At 39.6% G+C, this 24,923-nt stretch overlaps 1 protein-coding gene across 2 annotated transcripts in view; it reads right to left on the reverse strand.

The window, feature by feature from the left end:
* The window catches only part of LOC124168177, a 79,676-nt gene that overhangs the window by 40,919 nt on the left and 13,834 nt on the right, over positions 1–24,923 (reverse strand). Inside the window, exon 1 of one of the 2 annotated variants that reach the window (XM_046546302.1) lies at positions 4,428–4,685. The exons of the other annotated variant lie outside the window; for it this stretch is intronic. Within the exon in view, the coding sequence (XP_046402258.1) occupies positions 4,428–4,442 (15 nt within the window). The 5' untranslated portion in view covers positions 4,443–4,685. Of the gene's footprint in view, positions 1–4,427; positions 4,686–24,923 lie in introns of those variants that run through there. 2 annotated transcript variants of the gene reach the window in all.

Below are 24,923 nucleotides of genomic sequence, written 5' to 3' on the forward strand. Positions count from 1 at the left end.
GCTGCTTGTTGGGATCAATACATTTTTTATATCTATATTTTGCAGTAAGTAAAAAATTATTGTGTTACTCTGCGTCCACAAATAATGCTTGATGTTTTATCGACGAAAGCTTTTAGTATCGTGTTTTGGATTATTTCTGGTGAACGATCAGATGATCTGTTAGTAATCTATCAATCAAGCAGGGGTGCGGCTATGATTTAAGGTTAGGGGGGGAGGTTTTAAGCGCAACTAATACTGGGGGTTGGGGGCATGTAGTATCTACCAGGGTAAGCAGGAGGTGCGGGGTTCCTCCCCCAGAACATTTTTAAGATAAATGGTTCAAAATCGTGAGTTTGACGGCTTTCTGATGGATATTTTATTAATACTTACACTATTCTATGAGTAATATTAATCCAATTAAGTGAAATGGATTAAACTTAACAATTTCTCTGAGCTCTGGTGGGGGAGGTTTAACCCCGAAAACCCCCCCTCGCTGCGCCACTGCAATCAAGTACAGCCAAGTTGAACACAGAGATCAGGAATTCAGTATGTTTACCTATATTGCAGGACAGTGAATCATGTAGTGTCTACTGGCTGGAGAAAAATTGTGTCTCGACATTTTAATCTTGGATATCTGATGCCAGTATGAACCAAAATTTCTAATGATATTTAGGACGAAAACGCACCATTTTTGGACGACTCGAGTCTTCGCATGCTTTTCCTGCCGAAGATCGCAATGTATCCAAGGTATGTACGCAACAGGACAAACTCGCGGCCAATCGGAGCGCTTGGCTCAAAGTTCCTGTTGTTTAAAAATGGTGCGTTTTCGACCTACTTAATTTCCCACTTACAATTAGTAACCAATTTTAAGTCTAGGCTGAAGGGCACTAAAACACTTTACTTCTCACACAGAAGCAGCCAGACGTCACACGGGCTTTTCCCAGCATTCATAATTAGCCGTCGCGTTTTCACGCGCTTGAAAATTTTCACTTTTCATTTAATCGCGAAAAATAGATATCGTCATTTAAAAATCGAAAAGCGTGAAATTTGTACTCCAGGAGTAATAATCTTTCGATTTTGGCAATAAAAAAATAAAAGGAAACCACCCTTTTCTTCAAGCGCCTTTGGCGAATCAGATAGTATGCTGCTGGCTAACCTAAACATCATCAGTAATTTTAGTTCCTACTGGCATCAGCTATTCAGGGTTAAAATATCGTGAAAAATATTTCTCCACCCTGCATTGTTAATAACGTTTCATACTCTCTACATACTGTACAAACCCTCAATTAGCTCTTTTTATGTCGCCTGATTGTCGTTGATGTGTTGTGATTGAAGCTCATGCTCGAGTAACCTGAAACTATTTTTCGTCATTAACTTCTCACTGGTAAGGACGGAAAAAATAAAAGTGATGTTTTCGAAAGCTTTTCGTCACGGGCGTTGGCACGTAAACCTTTGAGTTCGGTTGGAACATCCAATTTACTTGTCGTGATGAGAATTAGCATTGGTATTTTTTTTAATGCTAATAGTTTCTCGTGGAAGCTTGGTCAGCCTTCTTACGAAATATTGTTTTTTAAATATATACTCTGCATTCTAATGGATTTAAGAGTTTTATTCAACCCTACCCTACCTTCTCGGAAATACTTGAAAATTTGAGCGTGTTAGTAAAGAAACTCATGCGTGAATTATTATAGGAGACATCAGCACAGCATTAAGTCGTGTACTCGATCAAAGTTAGGCATTCATGGTGAGAGAGGCGTGGTTTATATGTGTGAAAGGCGGGAGTGCACAAAGTTTGTACAGAAAATGGCGGGAACTAATTTTTTAAATTTCTCGCGAGTTTGGAGAGTCCGATTGACAATTTTTAAAAATTATTTTGCCATACATGGCCCTGAAGTGCGATAAAATTGTCAGCCGTAATCATTGTTTGCTGTTTATATGCCACCCACTAAGGTTGGAAGTGTTTTTTTGAGCTCGGCGATTTTCGGCTTGCACGTCGCAAGTGCGTGAAATTTTGGCCAAAACAATACCGTAACGATGTCCCAGCCTCCATATTCGCCAGGCATGGCTTTATTTTGCGACCTTTTCTGTTTCCAAAAATAACGAGAACCTCAAAAGGCCGTCTTTTTGAAATAATAGATGGCATTAAAAGCGAATCGCTGAAACAGCGAAAGGATATCTCAAATATCGAGTTTTGGAAGTGTTTTGAGGATTGGGAGAAGCGTAGCAAAAAGTGCATAATATTCTAATGGGGACTATTTTAAAGGCAACAACATTAATGCAGATGAATAAATAATTTTTTTTGGTCAAAAAACTAAAATTCCCATATTTTATAAGCCCACCTGTTAGAGGGAGCGTCGACGTTGAATTGAAATCGATGAGGCACGCAAATTATTAGGGTTTGGTTAGCCAGTATTCGAAAGATTCACGCAGGAATGTTAATTATTAATTTTTATCTCATGAAGACTACAGTAATGCGGTTTCGTATGGGATCAAAGGCAAGGAATTTTAGGCCCAGAATGAGATGAGGTTGTCACAAGCTGAAGCAGGCGAGGCAATTCAACTATTTGGACAGCACATGGGGGCACAACTTTTATTTTTTAAATTTCACACTTGTAAGAAAATGGCTGAATAGGGAAAATTGTTTGTTTCATCGTTACTAATCCTTCCGTACCATCTAACGAATTCTTTTAATGCATTGCGATGAATGGCCTGAGGATATGAGTACGCGATCCATTCGAGTTCAAAGATTCCTCATTTTTACGGAGGGCCATAAGGCGATCCTTATCTAACCAGACTGCACAAAGATATCCATTGGGTATACAATGAATATCCATGTTAAATATCCGTGATTACTATCGGATATCACAACAAGTTTTATGTATATCCAGTACTTATCTAAATTCCCTTTTCTAGACCACCATGGATATATACGAGATATCCAGTGGAAATCCGATGGATATCCATCGAGAATCCAGAGGAAATGCAGTAGACATTGGATATCAGGTGGACATTCACTGGATATACAGTGAATATCCAGAGGATTTCCACAATACTTATTCACGGGATATCCAGCCATGGATATCCAATTTTTAAACATAAAAAATCTCCAATGAATATGGATATGTGGTGAACATTATGGATATCCATTAGACATCCAATGGATATTTTGAACTGTGTGGGAAGGCTTTAAAAAATTTTGGTTACAGCGGGAAATTTCTGCAATTTCGGACGAAAACTCGTTTTACTCTAAGAGTCATTATGAAAATAAAATCCCGATACTTTTGAGTTATTAACAAATGAATGATTTCGTTGGAGTCATAACAGGTAATTATCATGTAAATGGGGCTACGGTCGGTAGCTAAATTAGCTGGAGGAAAAAACATTAAATTTAAATTGAAAGTCATACCAGTTATTTAAAAATGAATGGCGGGGTATAATGCCCTCTAATTATTATTCAACTGAACTTACAGATATAAATTATGCATCAAATGAAGGAGCAACTCCGACAGTTTTACATGTTTGTGTTCAATGTGAGCTGCATTCGTTAGCATTACCACATGATCTTTCCGAATTAAGAAACAGGATTGAGGCAGTTGCTGCTATAATTACTCGTGAGAAACTAATCTACGTTTGGGAAGAACTCGCATTTCGTCTTGGCGTGTGCCTTGTGACGGATGGACTCACTGAATAATTGTAGGGTTTTATCTAATAACTATTTAAGTTGCTCTTTAATTTCATGTATGCTTTATAGCTGCAAGTTTGGTGTAGTAAATATTAGACAGCGTTAAAATCCCGCTATTCACTTTGAAATACCCCTTATCAAAATTGTCAGTGGCGTAGCCAGGAATTTCGCTCGGGGGGCGGGGTCCAAAACCATGGGGAAATTTTGTTAAAAATAGGGTACTAATTGTAAGTAACTAATTTTAACACTTTTCACAATCGAAAAAACTTAATTTGTCAAAAAAATTGTAAATTCATGATTTTTCAATATTTTGTTTTCTTTTAGGAAGGAAAATGAGGGTGTTTTTATATTTCGGGGGGGGGGGGGGGGGGAGGGGGTTCCGGTCCACCCGAAAACCCCCGCCCCCGGCTACGCCAGCGAACATTTTGATCCCTTACTTTGCTTTTTGCCATCGAGATATGTCGCCCAAATGTCAAATCCTTTTATTCAAACAACTTAGGTGAAAAAAAATATTTTTGTATCGTGCGAACCTACCTCCTTGAAGACGTTCTCCTCTCTTATAGACAAGCTAAAGATTATTGTGACACGCGTGTGTCGTCTCGTGTAAAAGATCAGATATAACCGCGTGTTTATCTCGTTGCCTTGGTGAGAGGGGGAGGCGAATGGTGTATCAGAGGCTTGGAGTAGCCTTTTACGCTGACAATGCGACAAGAAAAAAAAGTCGACGCGCGACCGGCGTAGAAATTGGTGGCCCATCATAACTCACCCTGTCTCGGGTCATCTTGAGATGGCAGGAAGGTCAGAGGCTGATGAGGTTTGGTTCTGTGGGCTTCGTGGTCACCAATACTTTCAATTCCGGGTCCAATCCTCGCACTAAAGCACTCAGCACTTAATGATAACTGTTATGAGTGAACTATCTCTTCTGAGCTCTTGTACACAACCTAGCAGAGAGAGAAGGGGCACTACCACTTCGTACCACTGCAAACGTCCGGAAAATGGAGACTGGCTTGTGGAGTCGCTCAAGTTCTTGGTTTGCCAGTGGAAAAAGGCCTCCGCTACTCCCCCTCCCCTCTCTCCGTAATCGCTCTCTTTACCTCCCCTACTTCCCTTTCTCTCTTCCCTCCCCTCCCTGCCCAACAATCTCTTCCTCGACCACTTGCCACGAGTTGCCGCCGCGACAATCGTACGTGATACGTAGTGGAAAGAGCGCGCGGGCGGGAACACACTGCTCCTGCATTGTTGCGTAGTCATAAGGCCGTTTTACACGGGGCACGTACTTGCACAATCTGACGTGAGTACGAAGGCGCAGTCAAAATTGCGTCGTGTAAGTGGAGAATTGCTAGAATACATGCGAGAATGCGTGAATGTGAGATGGCAAAATAGCCCGTTCTAATTTGGTTCATGCATTCGCGCAATTCCACGCCATTTTAGAAATTAATGCAGTTCTAACCTGCGCAATTCCGTGCACCGTGTAAAACAGCCTACAGAGTTGTACTAAAATGTACTCAATTGCAATGAAAGCATAGGAAAAGGAATCTAATTTGTACTTAAGTCGTACTGTGAGCGGAGATTTCTGCGGTCCGGAATTGTTAACATCGAGAAGAGAATTACGTTAAGCCTTAATCACACTATCATTTGAGTCGTCCATCTTAGGGATCACTCGAGCGATTGCTTTTCAGGACCGGAAAAGTGATCGCTCGAATGATCATTTTTATGAATCACCGGTCCCTCCCGCCGTCGCTTTTCGCATTATTTACACAGCTTGTTGTCATAGGCCCACACCACGAAAATACATCGTGTTTATGTTTACCTATGTCGTTCCCACGATTGTCGAACGTTGCGCTGCAATCGCTCCATACGGGCATGCGTTGTGATATGCTGATATGGAGTTTTAGTGACGGTTTCAGTGACGGAAAAAAGCGACCAGTTGGGTGACGAAAAAAGTGATGGGAATCCTCATCATTAGAGTGATCGCGAGAAACAATTGCCGGCGACGATCATTTGCGAGTGATTGCTATCGCTGGAGTGATCACTCGGAAATGTTGAAAAAAATGACCGTGTGATTCAGACTTTAGCAAAGGAGTCGTTCGTGAACAGGAAGGAGCTTATGAGTGGATCGTTATGTAAGAGTTTAAAGAAATGGTCAGTGTAATTTCTCCTACGTAAGCATTTGAGTTAGTGTCAATAGAGTTTTTACTGGGCTACAATACAATACTTGTAATTCATTTTATTTTTTTAGCCACTCTTTTATTTAGTTATTCACAAAAATACCAAAATTATGCGGTTCTGTAAAGCATGGCGTGCTAGAAATGTGAGACTCAAGATAAAATTAGGCGGGAAAAAACTTGAGCAGGTAACAATTCATCTATTTGGGCATCATATTAGATGGAAACGGATACAACAGTAAGGATATCAGGAAGAGAATTGAATTTGCACAGGAGGCGTTCGTGAACAGAAAGGTGCTTGTGACGGGATCGTCATGTAAGATGTTAAAGAAAAGGTAATTGAAAAGTCTCATCTGGAGTTAGTGAAGGCTATTCGAGTTCTCCACCGGGTAATCTCCTTCATGGCTGCCGACAAGTCACTCAGCCCTGAAGATGGAGTCCAAAATCAGGGGGAAAATATTTTAAATACAGGGTCATAAGTAGAGGTTTTTAAACCAATTTTAGCATGGTTAATAATCGAAAAAACTTCATTTGTCAAATAAATCTATCGTAAATTCACGATTTTAAATGTTTTTTATGAAGGAAAATAATTGTGTTTTTATATTTCGGTGGGGGGGTCCGGACCCCCTGGCTACGCCACTGACAAAGGAGACAGAGGGTATGGATGGAGCGAGTATTAAGCGGGTTGGGGATGTTGAAAACAGTGTTAGAGCGAAGAATGTTGGGTAAACAATGGGGAGGAAGGAAGATAATAGGATTTTTAGGTAGAATGAAATAAAGTAGGCCGAAATTGAAAATTTTAGCAAATCGTCTTATCCGGCTAGCGAGGGCGTGTCTGATGAAGGCTAGGATGAGTGTTACGCGTCTGGTGGGGAGACATCCCATGCCACACACTCTGGTAGTGGCTTGCACGCTACTTCGTGAATGAAGAGGTAGTTATTTCCCTCGTGCAATAATTTTGCCAATGAAGTATAACGAATTTGCAGGCCTCTGTGGCGGCGGGGTAACGTCCTCGTCCGCCAAACAAGTGGTCGCGGGTTCGAGTCCCGCCTGGGTAGGTTTCCCCTGTCCAGGGCATGGTTGTTCGTGTACGTGTACTTGTTAAAGTTGTTGAATACCCCGATGTAAAACGGCCAATATGAGCTGTATTCGGTGGTTTGAAAATAAATAAATAAAAATAAACGAATAGGTATAATTGCCTGACTTCACAGAGCTCGGTCATGATATTATATGTTGTCTCTGATCGTCTACGCCTCTTAAATAGCAGCAGTTGCATCCCGTGCATGCCAAGGTTACGATTGTTGCGTGGCGCGATCAGCTTGATGCTGACTGAGCCGAAATGGTGCTGACGCCGTATGTAATTGAAAGAGATTAGAAAAGTCAGGCTTATCCCGTACGACCGACTGATTCCTTCCTATCATCGAGACTAGGAATTAATTTTTAATGAAAATCCCATGAAAACTAATGGAATCATATTTTATAGAGATTTTTGTGCATATTATCTACATATGCATGTATCGTAGATGTAGTTGCGAGGTACCGTGCAAGCCACCACCACGGTGTAGGACACGGGGTGATTCCGCGCCAATCATGCACCACTCATCCCAGCCTTAATCAGACGCACGCTTGCATGCCGGGCATAGACCAAGCTCATAATAATGAGTGGCTATCTTTACCTCCTTCTAGTCAAAGGTTTCTATCAAATTATGGTTCAATTCATTACATAATTAAAAGTAAAACAATAATAAGAATAACAATAATAAAATGAAAAGAATAACAATAACAAAATAAAAAGAATAACAATAATAAAAATGAAAAGAATTGGAAATAGAAAAAATATAATATACAACAAATTGTTGATGATTCCTCGAATTAAAAAATGTTTAAAAAGATAAAAAAATACTAATTACCGGAATAGTAACTCAAAAAATAATAGAAAATATTCAATAAAAAGAAAAAAGTTTTGGCTACTGTTCTGAATTTTTGTTGTAATGTGTAAAAAAATTCTAGTTTTAAGTTTCTATTTCACACACACAAGACTTTACACCAACAGCGATACACATTCGCTACCTTTTAAATTATTTATTTTAAACTAACTAGTTGGGGTGAGCCAAGGATCATCGACACAGCACGATATTCGCGGCTTCGGCGCGGTTATCTAATGAAACTAGAGGAAGTAAAAGCCAAAATTGTGCTTCATGACAATCTTTCAGTTACTTTGACATCAGGGGAGTGTGGTAGCGAAGTGGTTTGAGCGCTTGCTGGCTGACCTTGCTGTTTCAAATTCGGGTTGAAGTCTTCTGGCACCCCAAAACAAATATTCTCTTTAAGTGCTAGGTGACCCAGGAAAAGGAGCAGCCCTCCCATTCTGAATGCGTGACATTCACTCGTCTGTAGCTTAGTCTGGGATGATCTCTACCCTCACCTATCCATACCAACCAATCGGATCGAATCTCCGATTTTGAGTGAGTTTGAGATTTATGTCCGGGAATTTTTTTGAAAAATGACATGCCTGGAAATAAAAAAATTATTTATAACATTTTTTAAAATTTATTTTTAAATTTTCCACATTTGTTTCATAGAATTTTATTATATATTCCTAAAACTCAGTTCATAATATCCCATCGTATGAATTTTGATGCAAATCGGACAAGTCTCTGGTATTTTGCCGACTTTCTCCGAATTTGTCCCCACTGTGCGTCGGTCGTAATAGAGAAACTCTCCAGGTGGAAATCCCGAGTAATCGTCCACGAAGAACACTCACACGGATATGCAGGCTTAACTCACTCATCTAGAAGATATTCCAAGGGAACAAATTTCCGCGTAGGTCTCTGGTCCTCACACACTCAGGTTTACGAAGTTTAAATTTCCTCCAGTTACCCTATAGCTCTAATAAAATAGGCAAAAAATAAATATAGAAGTCTTTTGTTTTCGTTGCTCACGCCTAGAACCGGCCCGGTTCATTTCAGTCTATTTTCGCCCATTTGTCATTCACAATGAAGGGACTGCGATGCGTTTGTCTGTTATCGGGAGCGGCGTCTGTGGAACACGAAGTGAGACATCCGTTTCCGAGTCGCGTGGCTCCTTTTAGATGAATAGTACTGCGCCGGAGTTATCTTAACAAGCAAGAAAGGGGATAAACTCCGGCCCATTCATTTTCCTTCTTATTATTTTTTCAAAATGTATCACTATTACTCGAAATAAGGGGAATACCCATCCTCATTGAGGAAGAGGAATCACAGCTATGTACACGATGAATTTTGTCTTTGAGTTGGGTTACAGACAGGGTTGGCAAGAGAAACTAAACAAAACTCAAAACCCGTAAAATTTCAATAGTTTCGCTCCCGGGAGCGAAACGAAATGGATTTTGACCCGGGGAGTTAAACTCAGGGTCGAAACGAAATCGGAGTGAAAACTAATTCGGGCCGAAACTAAAGTAAAACTATGGGACAAAACGAAACGCAGATTATGTTTCGCACCGAAGGACCACGTGCTTCACCTTCGAACGATTTAGTTTTGAGTTTCGACCCACATGCCGTGTACGAAATATGGTTGAATGAAGTAGAGGTTTGGCCTGACGCCTGAGATGCATGAGTCACTCATATTTTTACCACTAATAGGAGAACGGTTCAAACAGATCATTCGATTTTTGAGCTCAATGCCTGAACCTCTTCACACGTATGTCAAACGTAATGGGTCGAAACTATACTATTTTATCCCCCTCCACTTAACTTTTGAGATCGCAACTTAACGATGAGCAGCGGAGTTTTGTTTAATTTAGTTTCATTTCCGGGAGTTAAGTTTCGTCCCAGGTCGAAGCTAAACTGCTTGGTTATTTAAATTTCGTGCGGGAACGAAACTAAACCTAAGCCTCGTATTATCGTTTCCCTCCGGGTCGAAACGAAACATTTTCGTTTCGATTCACTTGCCATCCTAAGTATGAGCTTATTGGGTCTGCACCCATTTAGTTTTCGGTTGAAGTTCTTTTTATAGATTATTCCCAGTGATGTAACTATTAAATTTATATTTAAATATCCAATTGTTAATCCCTTGAAGCCGCTGGCTACGCTGATTCACTCAATTTAAAAAAAATAGCTAGAACCTTTCCAATTGTTTTAACTCCTACTAAACGATTCGCATTTTTAGTCGCGACGCAAGTCCGTTGAAAGCTTTCCCTACAAACGATGTTCACCCCAACCAGCCAGTTAACAATACAACAATTATTGGGCGCATCTGTATGTGTTGTGTAATTGTGTTTTGTTTGTGTTGGCAGAAACTTAAGAATTATCAATTTGAAAACGAATCTGAACGACAATTTTTATGGCAATATAGGAAAGTATTAAACATACCAAATATTTGTTTTTTGCTTTTTGAAGCCAACAGACCATATATATTTTTTCGATTACTGTTAATGTTTTTCATTGCAAGTTGCAGTTTTTATGATGTTGTGGTTATATATTATTTTATTTCTTTTTTCATTAACTTGTGTTTTTACACATAATATTGCAACAATAAACATTTTCATTATTCGACCATTTAAACAGTAGAAGAAAAAAATGCATTGAAAAAACTCGAAGAAGACTAACTTGCTGAGACAGTGTGTACGTGGTTGGAATTGATGAGTCTTATTCTAAATTTCTGTAGGTAAAGTGTTATTGATTACTCGTGTCTGGTGCTAACTAATTTAGATATGAAACGATTTAATCTTGGGAACAACTTTCATTTATTTATAGCATTCCGATTTCAATAGCAGCATTAATTCGTTCATAATAGTTAGCGTGGAATGACAGTCTAACCACGCTTTATTTTGTGGAGTGACTTTTTTTTATGGAACACCGTATATCAGCTTTCCACTATTTTTGTATGCTTGTATCTCCTGCCCGCATCCTCTTCCGAAATCAACTCGTCCCGAAAACACTCGGTGGCGGTAGATAGCAGCTAGAGACAGTCGTTAAAGCACCTGGTCGTCCATACCTCGAAATATGAGTATGTAACTATTGTACCTATCATATGTCTTTCCATAGCTCTTTTTGAAACGCCCTGCAGCATCTCTACGAATACCTCCACATTAATTACGATATTTTTTTTAATATCAGAAAAATAAAAGATCGCCTGGTGTCCTAACACCCCCGCCACACGCCTTTTCAAGTTTCTTGCAGGGTAGCATGTAGACGTATATATTTTTTTAGGGAATATTTTTTTTGCCTATAAACTTTTACACGGGCTGATGCCCGTGCTTAAACAGATTACACGTCTGTAGATAAATACCGATTCAAAATACGATGAAATTCACTTTGCGATCTTACCTCCGTGACGTATTCATTGTTGTCGGATCGTTTCCAGGTAATCTCATCTCAACCTCCGCGAGACCTTTAGCTGCGATGGCGTATTGTGAAACTGTTGGTGCGACCCCTAGTGGCTGTGACGAAAGGTTGCACTGCACAATACCAAGAGGTATGTCGAAGCCGTTGCTCGTGTGTGGTGTTCGTATAAGTGTTCTAACCGTTTACAACAGTTGTCATTAGGCTGTGGTTCTTTTGGGATACATTACGAAACTATATCCCAGTTTTATTTTCTTATATGGTTGTTTTACTAGTCTGATCGAGGAATTCAGTAAATATAAAATTACCCAATAGATGGAAGGTATAACGAACGTTATACCAGAACGACGTTTATATTATGGCATTAATTTTAACATTGGTCGTGTACTAAAACGATGGACTTTCTCAGACAAATATTGCTGCTAGAATTTGCATATAACAGCGGATTTTCAAATACAAATTCCCAGAGAATGAATTATGGAAAGATTTTTCTTGGCTGAAGCGGAAAGTGAAGGAAATTGGTACACATATACGAAGCCGACGCTCCTGTGTGGTGTTTGAATGATTGTTCAAACCGTTCATAGCTGTTTTTATTGAAATAAAATATAAATGAATTATGCTTATTACTCATCATTAATTACAGGCAAAGACATATACAAAATACAAGGAGCTTAAGGTAACCAAGAAGGATCAGTGTTTAGGTTACCATAATTATATAACAATCTTCCATGCATAGATTTATAAAAATTGGAAAAAAAGGGCATGTGCCAACATTAACAACAATGATATCTTTGGCTGAATATATTAATATTATTCAAGGAATATTTTTTCTTGTCTATCATAATTTACATGGGCCGATGCTCTCTTTAAACTGATTATTCGTCTATAAATAAACATTGGGCTATGATTCTTCCAAAAAACAAAAATATATATATATTTCCCAGTTATATTTTCAGTTGTTTGTTTTTCTCGTACGAGTTCGATCCATGAACGCCGTAGGCGAATATTTCTATGAGGAAATGAGAAGGCATAACTTGCTGAAACAAAACTTAACTACCTCCTTTCCCAAACTATTCCTTTCTCCTGCTATTTCAGTATTGGTCGACCGTACCCATTAAGGTCGACGAGATATGGCCGATTTCGCTGGATGGATACCGCTGCATTCCACTTCCTCTGCACCGCCCGGGGACAAGGTCCATTTATACATATTAAGTTCGTTGCGTGTCAGTCTGTCTGCATTTTGCGCAGTCAAACTTTAGGGCCTATCTGAGTCGTACCAAGTGGTACAGGTATGGGGTTTGGTGCTTTTGAGAATCTTTGCACGCACATTTAAGACTTGCTCTCAGCGCCGCAGTGAGACATTGCGTTAAGTTGAGGGCAAAAAATGCGCAAAAACGTACCAAAAACATTCTGCCCACAAAACAGGAGACAAAAAATGGCAAGCCACAATTTATTCCTGTTTATTTACTGCAGTGGTTCTCCTTAGCAAAATTATAGCATACAGCAACAGGCAAGGGCGTAACCAGGAACAAATGCTACAAACCAGGATACAATTCTACATGTAACATTTGTAACTAACACTCAGATTTGTAACTTTTTCGTAAAACATCTTATATGTAAATTTTTATAGGTGCAACATGTTACTCAATGTGAAGGATCTAAGGTTTTCCCGGCGAATAGACTGGAGGAAGAGTTCTCGGGTTTCGAAACGTCGGTGCAGAAAAACCCTTGGACCCGGCTGGAAACCCGAGAACTCTTCCTCCATGTTCATCATCATCATCAGTCAACAATCCTAAGATTGGTTTGACGCAGCTCTCCATTTCTCTCTCCTATCCGCTAATCTCTTCATAGCTACATATTTATTCTCTTTTACATCCCTTATAACCTGTCCTGTATAACTCATTCGGGGCCGTCCCTTGCCCTTTTTCCCTTCCACTTGTCCTTCAACGATTGTCTTCATCAGACCATCGTGCCACAAAATGTGGCCAACTAAGTGGTCCCTTCTTCTGCTTAATGTTTTTAGGAGGCTTCTCTTTTCTCCTACTCTCCTTAGCACTTCATGGCTACTCACACGGTCAATCCATTTTATCTTCATCATTCTTCGGTAGCACCACATTTCGAATGCTTCCACTCTTGACTTCTCTGCTGCTGTCAACGTCCAAGCCTCGCTTCCATAGAGAAACATACTCCATATGTAGCATCTGATGAATGTTTCCTTACTTCTATCCTCCATGTTACTCAGTGTTAACGCACTTTAAGTAAGCACAGTGTTAACGGCACGGACAACGAGCTGCAGGCAGTAGAGATCAGAATAGAGAATTTGCAGATAGCAGAGGCGGCTACCTACTATGACGGGGGTATTGAAAAATTGCTATCATGCCACGTTAAATATCTTAGTCGTGTCGCACGGGAAATAGAAGGGTTCAATGAGCAGGAAGCAGTTGGTGTTACTTTTGGCAGTTTTAATATGACAATAATCATAAGTACAGAGAAATCACAAATATTATAAGGACACAGTTTTGGGGCACACTCACAATGCAAGCCCAGAAGGCTGGGTCTATCAGGTCGAGTCGGCCGTCGGTCTGCGCTGGGCAGCGGTGGCACAGGCGAGCCGATCCGGGATGAGGAGACACTTAGGAGAGCTCAGGTCGGCCGTCGGTCTGCGCTGGGCAGCGGTGACACAGGCGAACCGATCCGGTTGACTCTAAGGCCCGGAACGAGTGGGGGGTGAGCGAGGGACTCACAGGGTTTATATACCCCTCCAGACGGTGGGTCGGCCGTCGCCGATGCAACATACTATGTCCCTCGCAACAGTATATGCGGTATATGCTTTCCGCAACATTTTATCCTACGCCGCCCTCAGACGGCGCAGCGGATCGGGTGACGCCGACGCGGCAACAATGTCCTCGCGACAGTCGGAAAGGCGATTATGAAGAAAATTAGCTGAATGGTGTGGATAAATGTTGCAAAAATACATTTAAAAGTTTCTCTGTGGTTTTAATTTCATGACCGATGGGACATCGAAAAAAAAAATATCCTTCATATTTCACTCATAGGTCTGGATGTTATGAACCTTAAAGTCCAACAAAATATACACTGCCTGTTATAACAGCTCTTCCTTGGGTATATCCTGTCTTTCCTTCTTCTAGTGTTCATGTTTTTGCGTTTTGAATTAATTGTTGGAATATGCCCAGCCATAAAAAAGAATATGTAAACAAAATAATTAAAAGAAAAGGCAAAAATAAATCAATATGATAAAAAATTTCTGCTTGCAATGAAAAAAGATAAACTAATTTAAGGAAAAGAAAAAAAGGGACAAAATATCATAAAATCTCTAAAAACGTGATAAAGTTTAATCTCTCTGATAATAATGTGAACACACCAACAGTCTCAATTTATCTCTCGATGCCTCAATGACATTACAAACAGCAAACTTCACACACAACGAACAAAGATGAGAAAAAAAATTAAAGGTACTGTTAAATAGCTTATTGGGGTGAACTTGGTTCACCGATGCGGCTGTAACGTGCATGCGGCGCTTAAAATGATGTGACTCTCAAGTCAAATTGTGTTGTCAACGGGCTTAAGGCTGACAGGCTGAAAGATAGGCTTTTTTGTATGAAAAACAAGGCCAAGAGACTTCGTTAATGTCCTTGTAATGAAGTTTGAACGAGACTCGTGCAGATATATTTGTTTGGAGGAAGTCATTAGTTCCCCATTGTGGAGATTTTCTCTCTGTTCGGGACTGCGACGGACGGCCATAAGCCAATTGGGATTTCCCTTTCGTATCGTAGTTTTTCATGCGCACCGCTATGCCATTGCGCACGACTGCGGTAATCTCTCGGTGAAAATAAAGTGTTGCGTTGCATAATAGAAGTTATCACTCTTGCTCCCATCTCAACGAAGGCATCAGTGGATGCTTTCAGCATTTGTGACCTCCACCGATGTAATGCCAATAAAATTTCGCCTTTTATATTTTCATTGTCTCGGGCGTGACGTCAGGGAATCGACATAACACAATGAAAAGTGAAAAAAAACCTTTGTAATCCCACATGAGCTTATTGAAGAACGACCTATGTTTCGGTGTGGGGCGTCATTATCTGGTGCATTTGAATGTAAGAGGTCTTCCATTTAAATGTATCAGATGATGACGTACCACGTCTAAACCTAGGTCTTTCTTAAATAAATTCATGTGGAATTAAAAAGTATTTTTACTTTTCATCATGATTACATTTTCATACGAAAGACAATATCCGCTTCGTGGAGCTTAGAAAAGTTACCATTACCTTCAAGTATCTTACTCTGCGGAACAATTCTTAGAAAACATTTTATTTCGTAATCCCAACACAGAATATTAAACAAAAATTTGTCACATACGCGGAGGCTTTTCAGTCTCATATGAGCATTCTATAAATTTACAAGTGAATATCCATCCATATTGCGCAAATATACCAGTATTCAGCGAACCAATTTTTAAGTAATACAATCAAGATTAATTAGTTCATTTGTTTTCCAGCCAGAATTTTAAGTTTTGCCACAGATAAGAATTTTTTTTTCTAAAATAAAATGCTTTATAAAATAGGGTAGTTTCCTTCATCGAAGAAAACGAAAGGCATTGATTGCGATTCGTTACCCACCATTAGTGTAATCATAATATACAAATTATTTGGTTTTAGAAATCCCGGTTTAGACGAATGTTAATGGTCAATTTTAATCTCATTTGAAAAAGGCCAGATTGGCGCGATGACACTCCACGTTTCGTCACAGGGACCTAGTTTCTCTACCATTAGATAAGAGTTTTACATCGTCTGAGATTACCAATGCATGCATGAGGCACAGAGCACAGGGAAACATGTCTTATTGATCACCTATCAAAACTGGCTAAGGTCGGAAAGTTTTCTTCGTTTGATATGGTATTAATAATCCTTATTTAAGCCAAGCGCTACCTGCTAGCAGGGTACTCCGCTACCTGCGAGAAGCCTGCGTCGTATCAGCGATCAAAGCCTCGCCCCAAGGTCACCTAACACGGCGACAGCGGGAACCAGAATGACGTCACACGGGGTTTTCCCTGCATTCATATTTAGCCGTCGCGTTCTCGCGCGCTTGAAAATTTTCACTTTTCATTTAATCGCGAAAAATATATACCGTCATTAAAAAATCTACAAGCGTGAAAAACGTACTCAAGGAGCAATAATCTTTCGATTTAGCCAATAAAAAAATATAGGGAACCACCATATTGTAGAAAATTGTATTACAGTTTAACGACTTGCGGAAATTTGAAGAATGATACAGCTTGGATCGCATTTCACTCATTTCGAGACACTTTCAACATGGGCAAGGGAGGGAAAAGTCGTATAGAAACTGTGGCGGCACTTTGGAAAGTGTAAGTTTTCCACGGTTCATTATGCAAGCTTGACGCAATGGCTTTTGAGCTGGTTCGGTTTAGTGCTCCCCAATCCTCCCCTTTGAGACTTTCGAGTTGGATCGAATGAAAAGCGTAAGACGCGAAAATTGTCGATCTGTGGAGACTCGGAATGCCTCTTGCTGTCGTCCAATAGCGTCGACAAACAGACCGTAACGATTCAATGAAAGGAGAGAGAGAACAATGAGAAAGTTTCTTTGATGTCGTGTTGTCTTATCGTTCAGTGACTCCATTTTTCCCACAGGTATGGAGACAGATAAGGAAATAAGGGAGAATTTCTCCTCTTTCGATAAAATTGGTTCATTTGTCAACAAGTTAGTATCGCAGAATCGCGAAATGAACCGCCGCAAGTTCCCAGTTAGAGATTCAAGAAACTGATTTCGTACGTTCACGATGCAAATATGTGCGGTGTGTCTCAGATTAAAAAAAATATTTGCTTTATTTTTATTATTTTATGGTCTGTGTTGATTAAGTCGTTGGCCAACGGTCGCGCAGGGTGCTTTTTTTTTAGGGTTTGTCCTCATTTTCTCTTGTTGGAGTGATATTTGGAGGAGGCGACCGACTGGCAAGCGAATAAAGCTGAGGTCATTTGCGCCATAGGGGAGGGTACGGAAGGAAGGGTGGAGAGAAACCCGGCGTCGGCATTAGCCTGCTCTTAACGAAAGGCGCCAAGGGGACCACGGCTTAACGTCCCATCCGACGGACGGAGTGTTGCGCTTGAAATGTCCTCCACATAACACTCAAGCAGGGATAGGGCAGTCTCTGAAAATTCTCTGCCACCGCCGGGATTTGAACCTGAGCCGACGGAGTGGGAAGCCAACGCTCTAACCTCCACACCACCGATCCCCTTATTTCTCTAGATTTTACATATAGAGTCATCCCTTGATCTTCACTACGCTGATTGGTCTCTTTAGCAAAATTTCACCCTCTCTATTGTTGTATGTTATTATCTTTTCCGCGCACCTAAAGATCGAAGTAATTTTCAGTGTTACGCTGTTGCAATGCACTTCTTGGCTGACCGAGTTTGTTTGACCTTTTCCGGTGTTGGAGACGTCGGGTGGCACCATTGTTTAGATTATATCTTCGTCTCGAGGGTATTGTGATGACACGTGAAATACGTACTCCAAGAGTAATAATCTTTCAATTCAGGTCATAAAAAAATAGGAAACCACACTATTGCATTGTGTTAACGCGGTGAATTGCTAAAACCATGCGAGAGAATGCATGGACATGAAATGGAAAAGAGCCTTTTTTGTAATTTCTTTCGTGTATTCGCGCAATTGCACACCATGTTGCAGTTATAAACCGCTCAATTACGTGCTCCGAGCAAAACGGCGCGGCGTTAAGGAATGCACTAATACACTTAGAGTGATAAAGGAAAGCGTTCACCCCATGTGATCGTTCATCCTCGTATCGGGAGCCGTTTGCTGCTCTAACGCTCACTAATCGTCCAGTGCTGAAGAAAAGCTTTTGTTTTCGAAACCGAGTTCGAATTTCATCGCTCTACTGACCACAGTCAGTGTGTGAGGGAGAAGTGGTAGCGGGAATTGTCGGCCTCGGTGGCGGCGGGGTAATGTCGCCTAGCTTGCCGAACAAGAGGTCGCGGGTTCGAGTCCCGCCTGGGTAGGTTTCCCCTGTCCAGGGCATGGTTGTTCTTGTAAAGTTAATTTAATACCCCGATGTAAAATGGCCAATATGAGCTGTATTAGTTGGTTTGAGAACAAAATAAAATAAATATTTTTCTCCTTAAGAATTCGGTCGATCAAAAGTCGCTCTCTTTCTTCAACATAGACATCTGAGTTTCAGGAAGAATCGATACCTCCACTGCACAAACGCTCTGCACAAGCTTTAGAAATTAATATTTGCTCACCTATCAGGTTCTTTCGTACTCAATTTAAATAAACCTATTCATTTTCCACGCTCATTTCACGGAGTGATGAAAAGCTAATTTTTTTACTTTTTTGTGCATATAATACCGGTTTTAGAAAAAGCGTCTTGTTTATCTACTCATATAATATTTTTATTATATACCGATATATCCACTGCACAAACGCTCAACAATCGCCCTCCGAATCAAATCTGCTGATCTAGTAGCCCAACAATACGAATCCGCTCAGCTGGCAGTGTCCGGAGTATAAACGCTCACCTCCAAGCTTGGAGAATAGGAGATGAATGTTTATGCTCCGGACACCGTCAGCTGAGCGCATTCGTGTTGTTGGGGGATTTCGTGTTGTTTGGGGATTGGGGGATGGGTGGATTTGATTCGTTGGGCGATTTTTGAGCATTTTTGAAGTGGAGGTAACGGAATGTGCAATACTTCAGGTGGTATTAGGGTAGAAAATTTTTAATAATTTTTTTGTCCGTAAGCATCGAGTTGAAACTCCTTAGTTACTGAGCTATGCCAACGCAAACATTTCTTCGGTTGTGCTTTACAGTTACCATAAAAAAAGGTTTTTCGTGGCTCTCCGGGCTTTTCGACATTTTATTTAATACCCTGAATTTTAAGGATATTGAATAATTAAGGTTGGACGAAAATGCGCGATTATAATTGTCCGAAATTATTCATCTTTGAGCTTAACTAACTCATTTCCCCCCAGAAAACTTTCTGCTTGCGGTTGTGAAGATATTTAGGGACGTTGGTCCCATGGCCGTCTTTAGTAATCCGGTGAAATATTTTGATGTTAAATGTATTTGTTTCTTCAGAATGATCCGTAGCCATATAGCTCCAATGAGATGTATGGAGTCCAGAATGTAATTTTGTTCAATTTCTCGAGTGACCTTGATAGAAAAGAACAAATATTGAGAATCAGCATATTTTAAAATGGAGGGAAATTCAATATATAATGTCATATATATATATATATCATATGATTTACAGAAAGAAGGCGTCCATATTGAATTTCCGTTTAGCACCCATTTCTTTCCGTCAGTGACCATATTTCGACCGGCCTCAAAAGATAAAATAATAAATGGATTGAGTACTAACAAGCTTCAACAACATATTTGTGACAAATGAAATCACCTGGCTTGGTGGAACAATGAGATAATTATTCATGGTGAAGCAAAAAAACCAGTACTGTTCCACAAACTTTCGATGGCGATGGCGTCATTATCAAGAAAAGTCTGTCTTGATAATGACGACAGACTTTTCTTGATAGACTTTTCTTGATAATGACGCTATAGCCGTCAAAACTAGTCGATAGCAAATAAAATTTTGTGGAACAGTAATGAGGTTTTGCTCCACCATGAATATTTGTTACAGTTCGACAGCAAAAGGGAGAGCGAGTTTTCATAAGGAGCCACATATGCTTAGACTGGTCGAATGTAGACATAAAGGCGTCGGTGGGCGGAAATGGGTTGAGAAGAGGGCTTTGAGCGAATATCAACAATACGATTGCGCAATCTCACCCATTTTTGGATTTTTTTCTGGCAATTGTAGTCGCATATTCTCGTGAAACCTCAATTATTTAATGTTCTTAAAAATCCAGAGTATTAAATTAAATTTCGAAAGGACTGGATACCCAAGAGAAACCGTTTCCATGGTAACTCCAAGATACATTTTTTAAAATGTATGTGTAGCTACAGCTCAGTAACTAAGGAGTTTTGTCCCTTTTTTATGGACAAAAAATGTTTATAATTGTCTCCACCACCACCTCCTGAAGTACTGCAGATTCATCGTGAAACATCATCACACATCTCTGTGTAAGTGAAAATATCCCTGCATCTGATGATGACTGCGAGCCAGATGAAAAACTTGCTGTGGAGTTTTGAAGTTAAAATAAGTAGACGGTACGATATCGTTTGTATCTTTTCGCTATTTTGTTCTACGATGCGTCTCCCGTAAAATTTGACCTCGAACAAAGAAGAAAAAAGTCACAAAAACCTAACAATCAAACGACTGTGGAGGGAGAGGAGGGAGCTACGTAAAAATTAATTGCCTATTTCAAACTTGAAGATTAGTGGAAAGCGCTCTCGTTTCTTTTTTTCCTGGGCTGGTCTTCGGGCAGTTCCATTGTCCTGAGGAAAGCGTGAAAGTTGGATCCAGTGGGCGTCATCGCGGCCACTTGCTCCATTTCACTCGACCACCTGCCCAAGCTGAATTTGAAATTAGGGTTGCGTCCGACATTTCTCTGGGTGTTTTTGAACTCCATTGGGCGCAATGCAACTACAGTGAGCCCGGCTTGAACGAGCCAATGAACGGGTTGAAATGAAGTGGTCGCTTAATGTTCTATTATTCTTTCCTTCTTCCAGATTTAACGATATCAAGTGTCGAATAACTTTATTCTTTGATGGAACGCGTCCAAACAAAAAAAATGTAAAATAAAAAAAGGAAAGATAGCAAAAATTACAAAAAAATGATAAAAAATTACTACTTGCAATGGAATTGATAATAAAATAATTTAAAAAGCCTAAATAATACCAAATTTGCTACAAAAAAATATAATTTATTTGTTATCAATGTTGTCTCATCAATGTTCTCAATTTTGTACATAAATATCTTCTATTACAAAGAACATACCACCCGCATAGCACAAAAAAATACGCTCCATAATTATTGTAATGTCAACTGGCTGGTCGTGGGGAACATGGTTTACCGGTACAGCTGCAACGCGCCTGTGGTGCGTCGAATAATGAGAATTCCAGTTAACAATCCAAATGACAGATGCAGGTTTTCAGGAATCGGCAATAACCAAATGACCCATTAATTTATTTTATCCCTGAAAATGGCATGATTATCTGACTAGATTTTCAAAAGTTTAATTTCACGTATGGGCCTTTGCTATAGATATGAATGAAGGAACACTGGTTGTAGGTCACGGAGGGACGGCTACATTTTTTTTCAAATTGGAGTTTTTTAGAAATTAGTAAGTCCAAAAATAAAATAACAAATTTAATTTTTATTTAACAAATTTTATTTTTTACATTTTAGTGCATTATTTTCTGTTTTAGTAAGAAGGGTGTTTTTAATCTTTTTTTTCTTTTATTTTAAGTGGCTTTTCATGGAGGATTTGAAAACAGTGGCATTAGAGATGTCCAGTGGAAGCATATTTTGAGGCCAGGGAATTACGCAAGGAGAGTATTAGGTAGAAAGGAAGCATTGAGAAATGGAAAGATGGAATCGGGGGTTATGGATAAGACAGTTATTACGTAAGGGGCGAGGAGGAACATTCAAGCGAATTAGAGAGAGAATTTCATCGTTCCATTAAGTTCCACTTGAGTTTTTATGTAGGAACGTCAAATCTGATTGGGAACGGCCCACAGTGGACTGAAATCGAAAAAAGTTGGCCGAAACCTCAAAATAGTTTTTTGAGTATGGATGATGAAACTGTGCACAGTTGTCGTCAGTGAATTAGTGCATGTTTATATGCATACCATTTTGCACAAGTTGCTATTTTTAACAAAAAAACATGGCCTTATAGTTGAACAAATTTCGCGAAAATTTCCCGCATTGAAGTTTTTCGAAGCACCATAAAAATAATGGTACCCTTTTCGTGGTAATGCATAGATAACAAAAAATGTTTTCTATTATTATAATTCTCATCAATTTTCACGAATTTTTTTGTTCCTTTTTTGACCAACTCATTCAGTTTCCAAGTGGCGTAGCCAGGAATTTGGTGGGGGGTCCAAAACCAGGGAGGGGGTAATTAAAAAAAAAAACCGGCTACTGAGTCAATGGGTTTTTAATTAATTTTAACACTTTTCACAATCGAAAAAACTTCATTTGTTAAAGAAATATTTGGTAAATTCATGATTTTTCAATATTTTGTTTTCTTTTATGAAGGAAATACGATTAAAATATGAAGGAATTACGTTTTTTGTGTTTTTAAATTTCGGGGAGGGTGTCCGGACCCCCTGGACCCCCCTCTGGCTACGCCACTGCAGTTACCGTTCCTTCGTTCGGTCCTTCAGTTTTCGTTTCGATCTCAAATTCGTTTGCTGGGAGACACCGCACGCTTTCGCCGGAGCTGTGGGTACTCTCAAATACGCTAAACTTGATGTAAATTTCGGCCTTCAAAGCCTCCACACCTTCCGTCGCTCATGAGGTGGTCCTCGAGAGCTCGCCGCCGCAAGAATGCGCACTCGTTGGTTCTCTGTCCCTTTCGCCTTACTCCTCGAAGAAGACGACCTCGAGATCCAGGAAAACGCGGCGACTCGTGACTATCCAAATATTCGCTCTCACTACTTGATTCTGCGAATCATTTTCAACATTCACGCCTCCTAACATGCATTCACCGGAAATTCGTTTTCAACCTCTTGCAAGAGGGGAAAACCACTTCGAGACGATCGACTTTTTAGTGCATTTTATATTATTTTATTATAAATATTTTTTTGTTCCCTTAACACATACGCTTAACGATTGACGATAACGATAATGTAACGATTTTTGGGATTGAAAGAGTGTAAGACCTTGGTGAATGCGCCGAGAAAAGCCACTAATTATGTGTTGTGGAAATAGAATGAGATAGAAATACACGCTTAAAATTATAAAATGTGCTAAATAGTAAAAAATGAGCTTTCTATCATTCGGGAAATAAAGCTTGGGTGCTAATTTCGTTCACTAGAAATGAGCGTAAACCAAATTCCGCCCAGAAAACTTTCTCCATGTGATTGTGAAGGCATTTTTCAATTTTAAACATTTATTATGAATCCTTAATCGTTAAACAATTCAAATTTTAAGTTTAAAGTATCTTTTTTTAAATTTAAGCTCAGTTTGTATAACATAAAGGAAAGTAGGAACATATTAATTTATTTGAAAAAAAAATCATTAAATAATGCAGTGCCATCCCCTGATATACATTGCCCATTTAGGCTAAAAAGTTAATCAACATTGACTCCATTGTGAGCATGAGGTGGAATTGAATTGTTTTCTGCATGTATATAAAAAAGATATGTAAACAAAAATTATTAATCACTGACAAGATAGTGATGTGCTCGTTGCCGTGTTGAAATTGGTGAAGCATTGACTTAGTTCAGGAAAACTTCAGAAAATGGCAGTAGTTTACTATACCTTTTTAACAAGTGTTTCTTCGGAGAAACACCGCCTGAAGTGCTAAGAAATTCGTGGAGATCACTTATGCTAGCCTGGTTGGATGGTGCATCGCACGAGATACGTTGGCCGATAAAGGGTTAAAGTATTCTACCGATTAAGGCAGGTTTGCACGGAGCTTCACGAAGCATTTCGGCAACATTTAACATTTATAAATTTACTATCGTAAACTAATTGATCCTTTAGAAATTGATGAATGAAGCAACCGAACTAATACATTAAAATAATCAACAAAGAAATAATCATCATCATCATCATCATCATTGGTCAACAATCCTAGGATTGGTTTGACGCAGCTCTCCACTCTATTCTCCTATCAGCTAATCTTTTCACACCTACGTATTTCTTCTCTTTCACATCTCTCTTTACTTGTTCCATATATTTTGTTCGAGGTCTTCCTTTTCCATTCTTGCCTTCCACTTGTCCTTCGACGATTGTATTCATCAGGCCATCTTGTCTCAAGATGTGGCCTATAAGGTTGTTCCGTCTTATAATTAAGGTTTTCATGAGGCTTCTCTTTTACAATAGATTATAATTCAAAAGATGTAACAATCAATGCCTCATTTCATTTCAACATGTAGGAATTATCGTACCTAAAACTTTTATTTTAAAAATTTCGATGCATTAACATGTTCTAACATCATCAGGCAGTGAATTCCATCCGCGGGAAATTGACACTATTTATTTATTTATTTAAGTAAATTTCACATACAGCCGTGACGCCAATTTACAGTGAAACTTTTAACAATGACATACATGAATTAGACACAATACAATAACAATATAAAAACAAACAAAGAATTAACCAGTAGGGAAGTATAACATTCAATTAGCAGACATATGGGTCAAAGCTTGTGCGGTGAATTTTTTGCGTGACAGGTAAAAAGGATCTATGGAAGGAGGGAGCGAATTTAGAAGGGAGGAGAGGCGATATAAAGGTGAGCGCTTGGTCAGGGAGATTCTGGGAATCGGTAGGTGGAGTAGGGAGAGCGAGCGGGTGGAACGAGTCGGTATTCTAAAATTCAACTGAGAGAGGAGTTCAGGGCAGTCAAAAGTCGAGTTCAATATGTTGTGTAGAAAGTTGAAGTCCGTTTTAAGTCTGAGATTCTGCAGATTAGACAAGGAAAGAGAAGACAATACAGCATCAGAGGACATATTGCGTAAGTGAGGGATTCTATGCCTAACTATTTTGGCAAAGAAGTGGGGGATGCAATCGAGGGATTTTAGGTTAGTCGGGGCTGACATGGACCAAATTGGGGAGCAATACAAAACTATGGGAAGGACAATCGTTGAGAAATAGGAGTGG

Source organism: Ischnura elegans, chromosome 11 (genome assembly GCF_921293095.1).
Source record: "Ischnura elegans chromosome 11, ioIscEleg1.1, whole genome shotgun sequence".
In the NCBI taxonomy this organism is placed as follows: domain Eukaryota; kingdom Metazoa; phylum Arthropoda; class Insecta; order Odonata; family Coenagrionidae; genus Ischnura; species Ischnura elegans.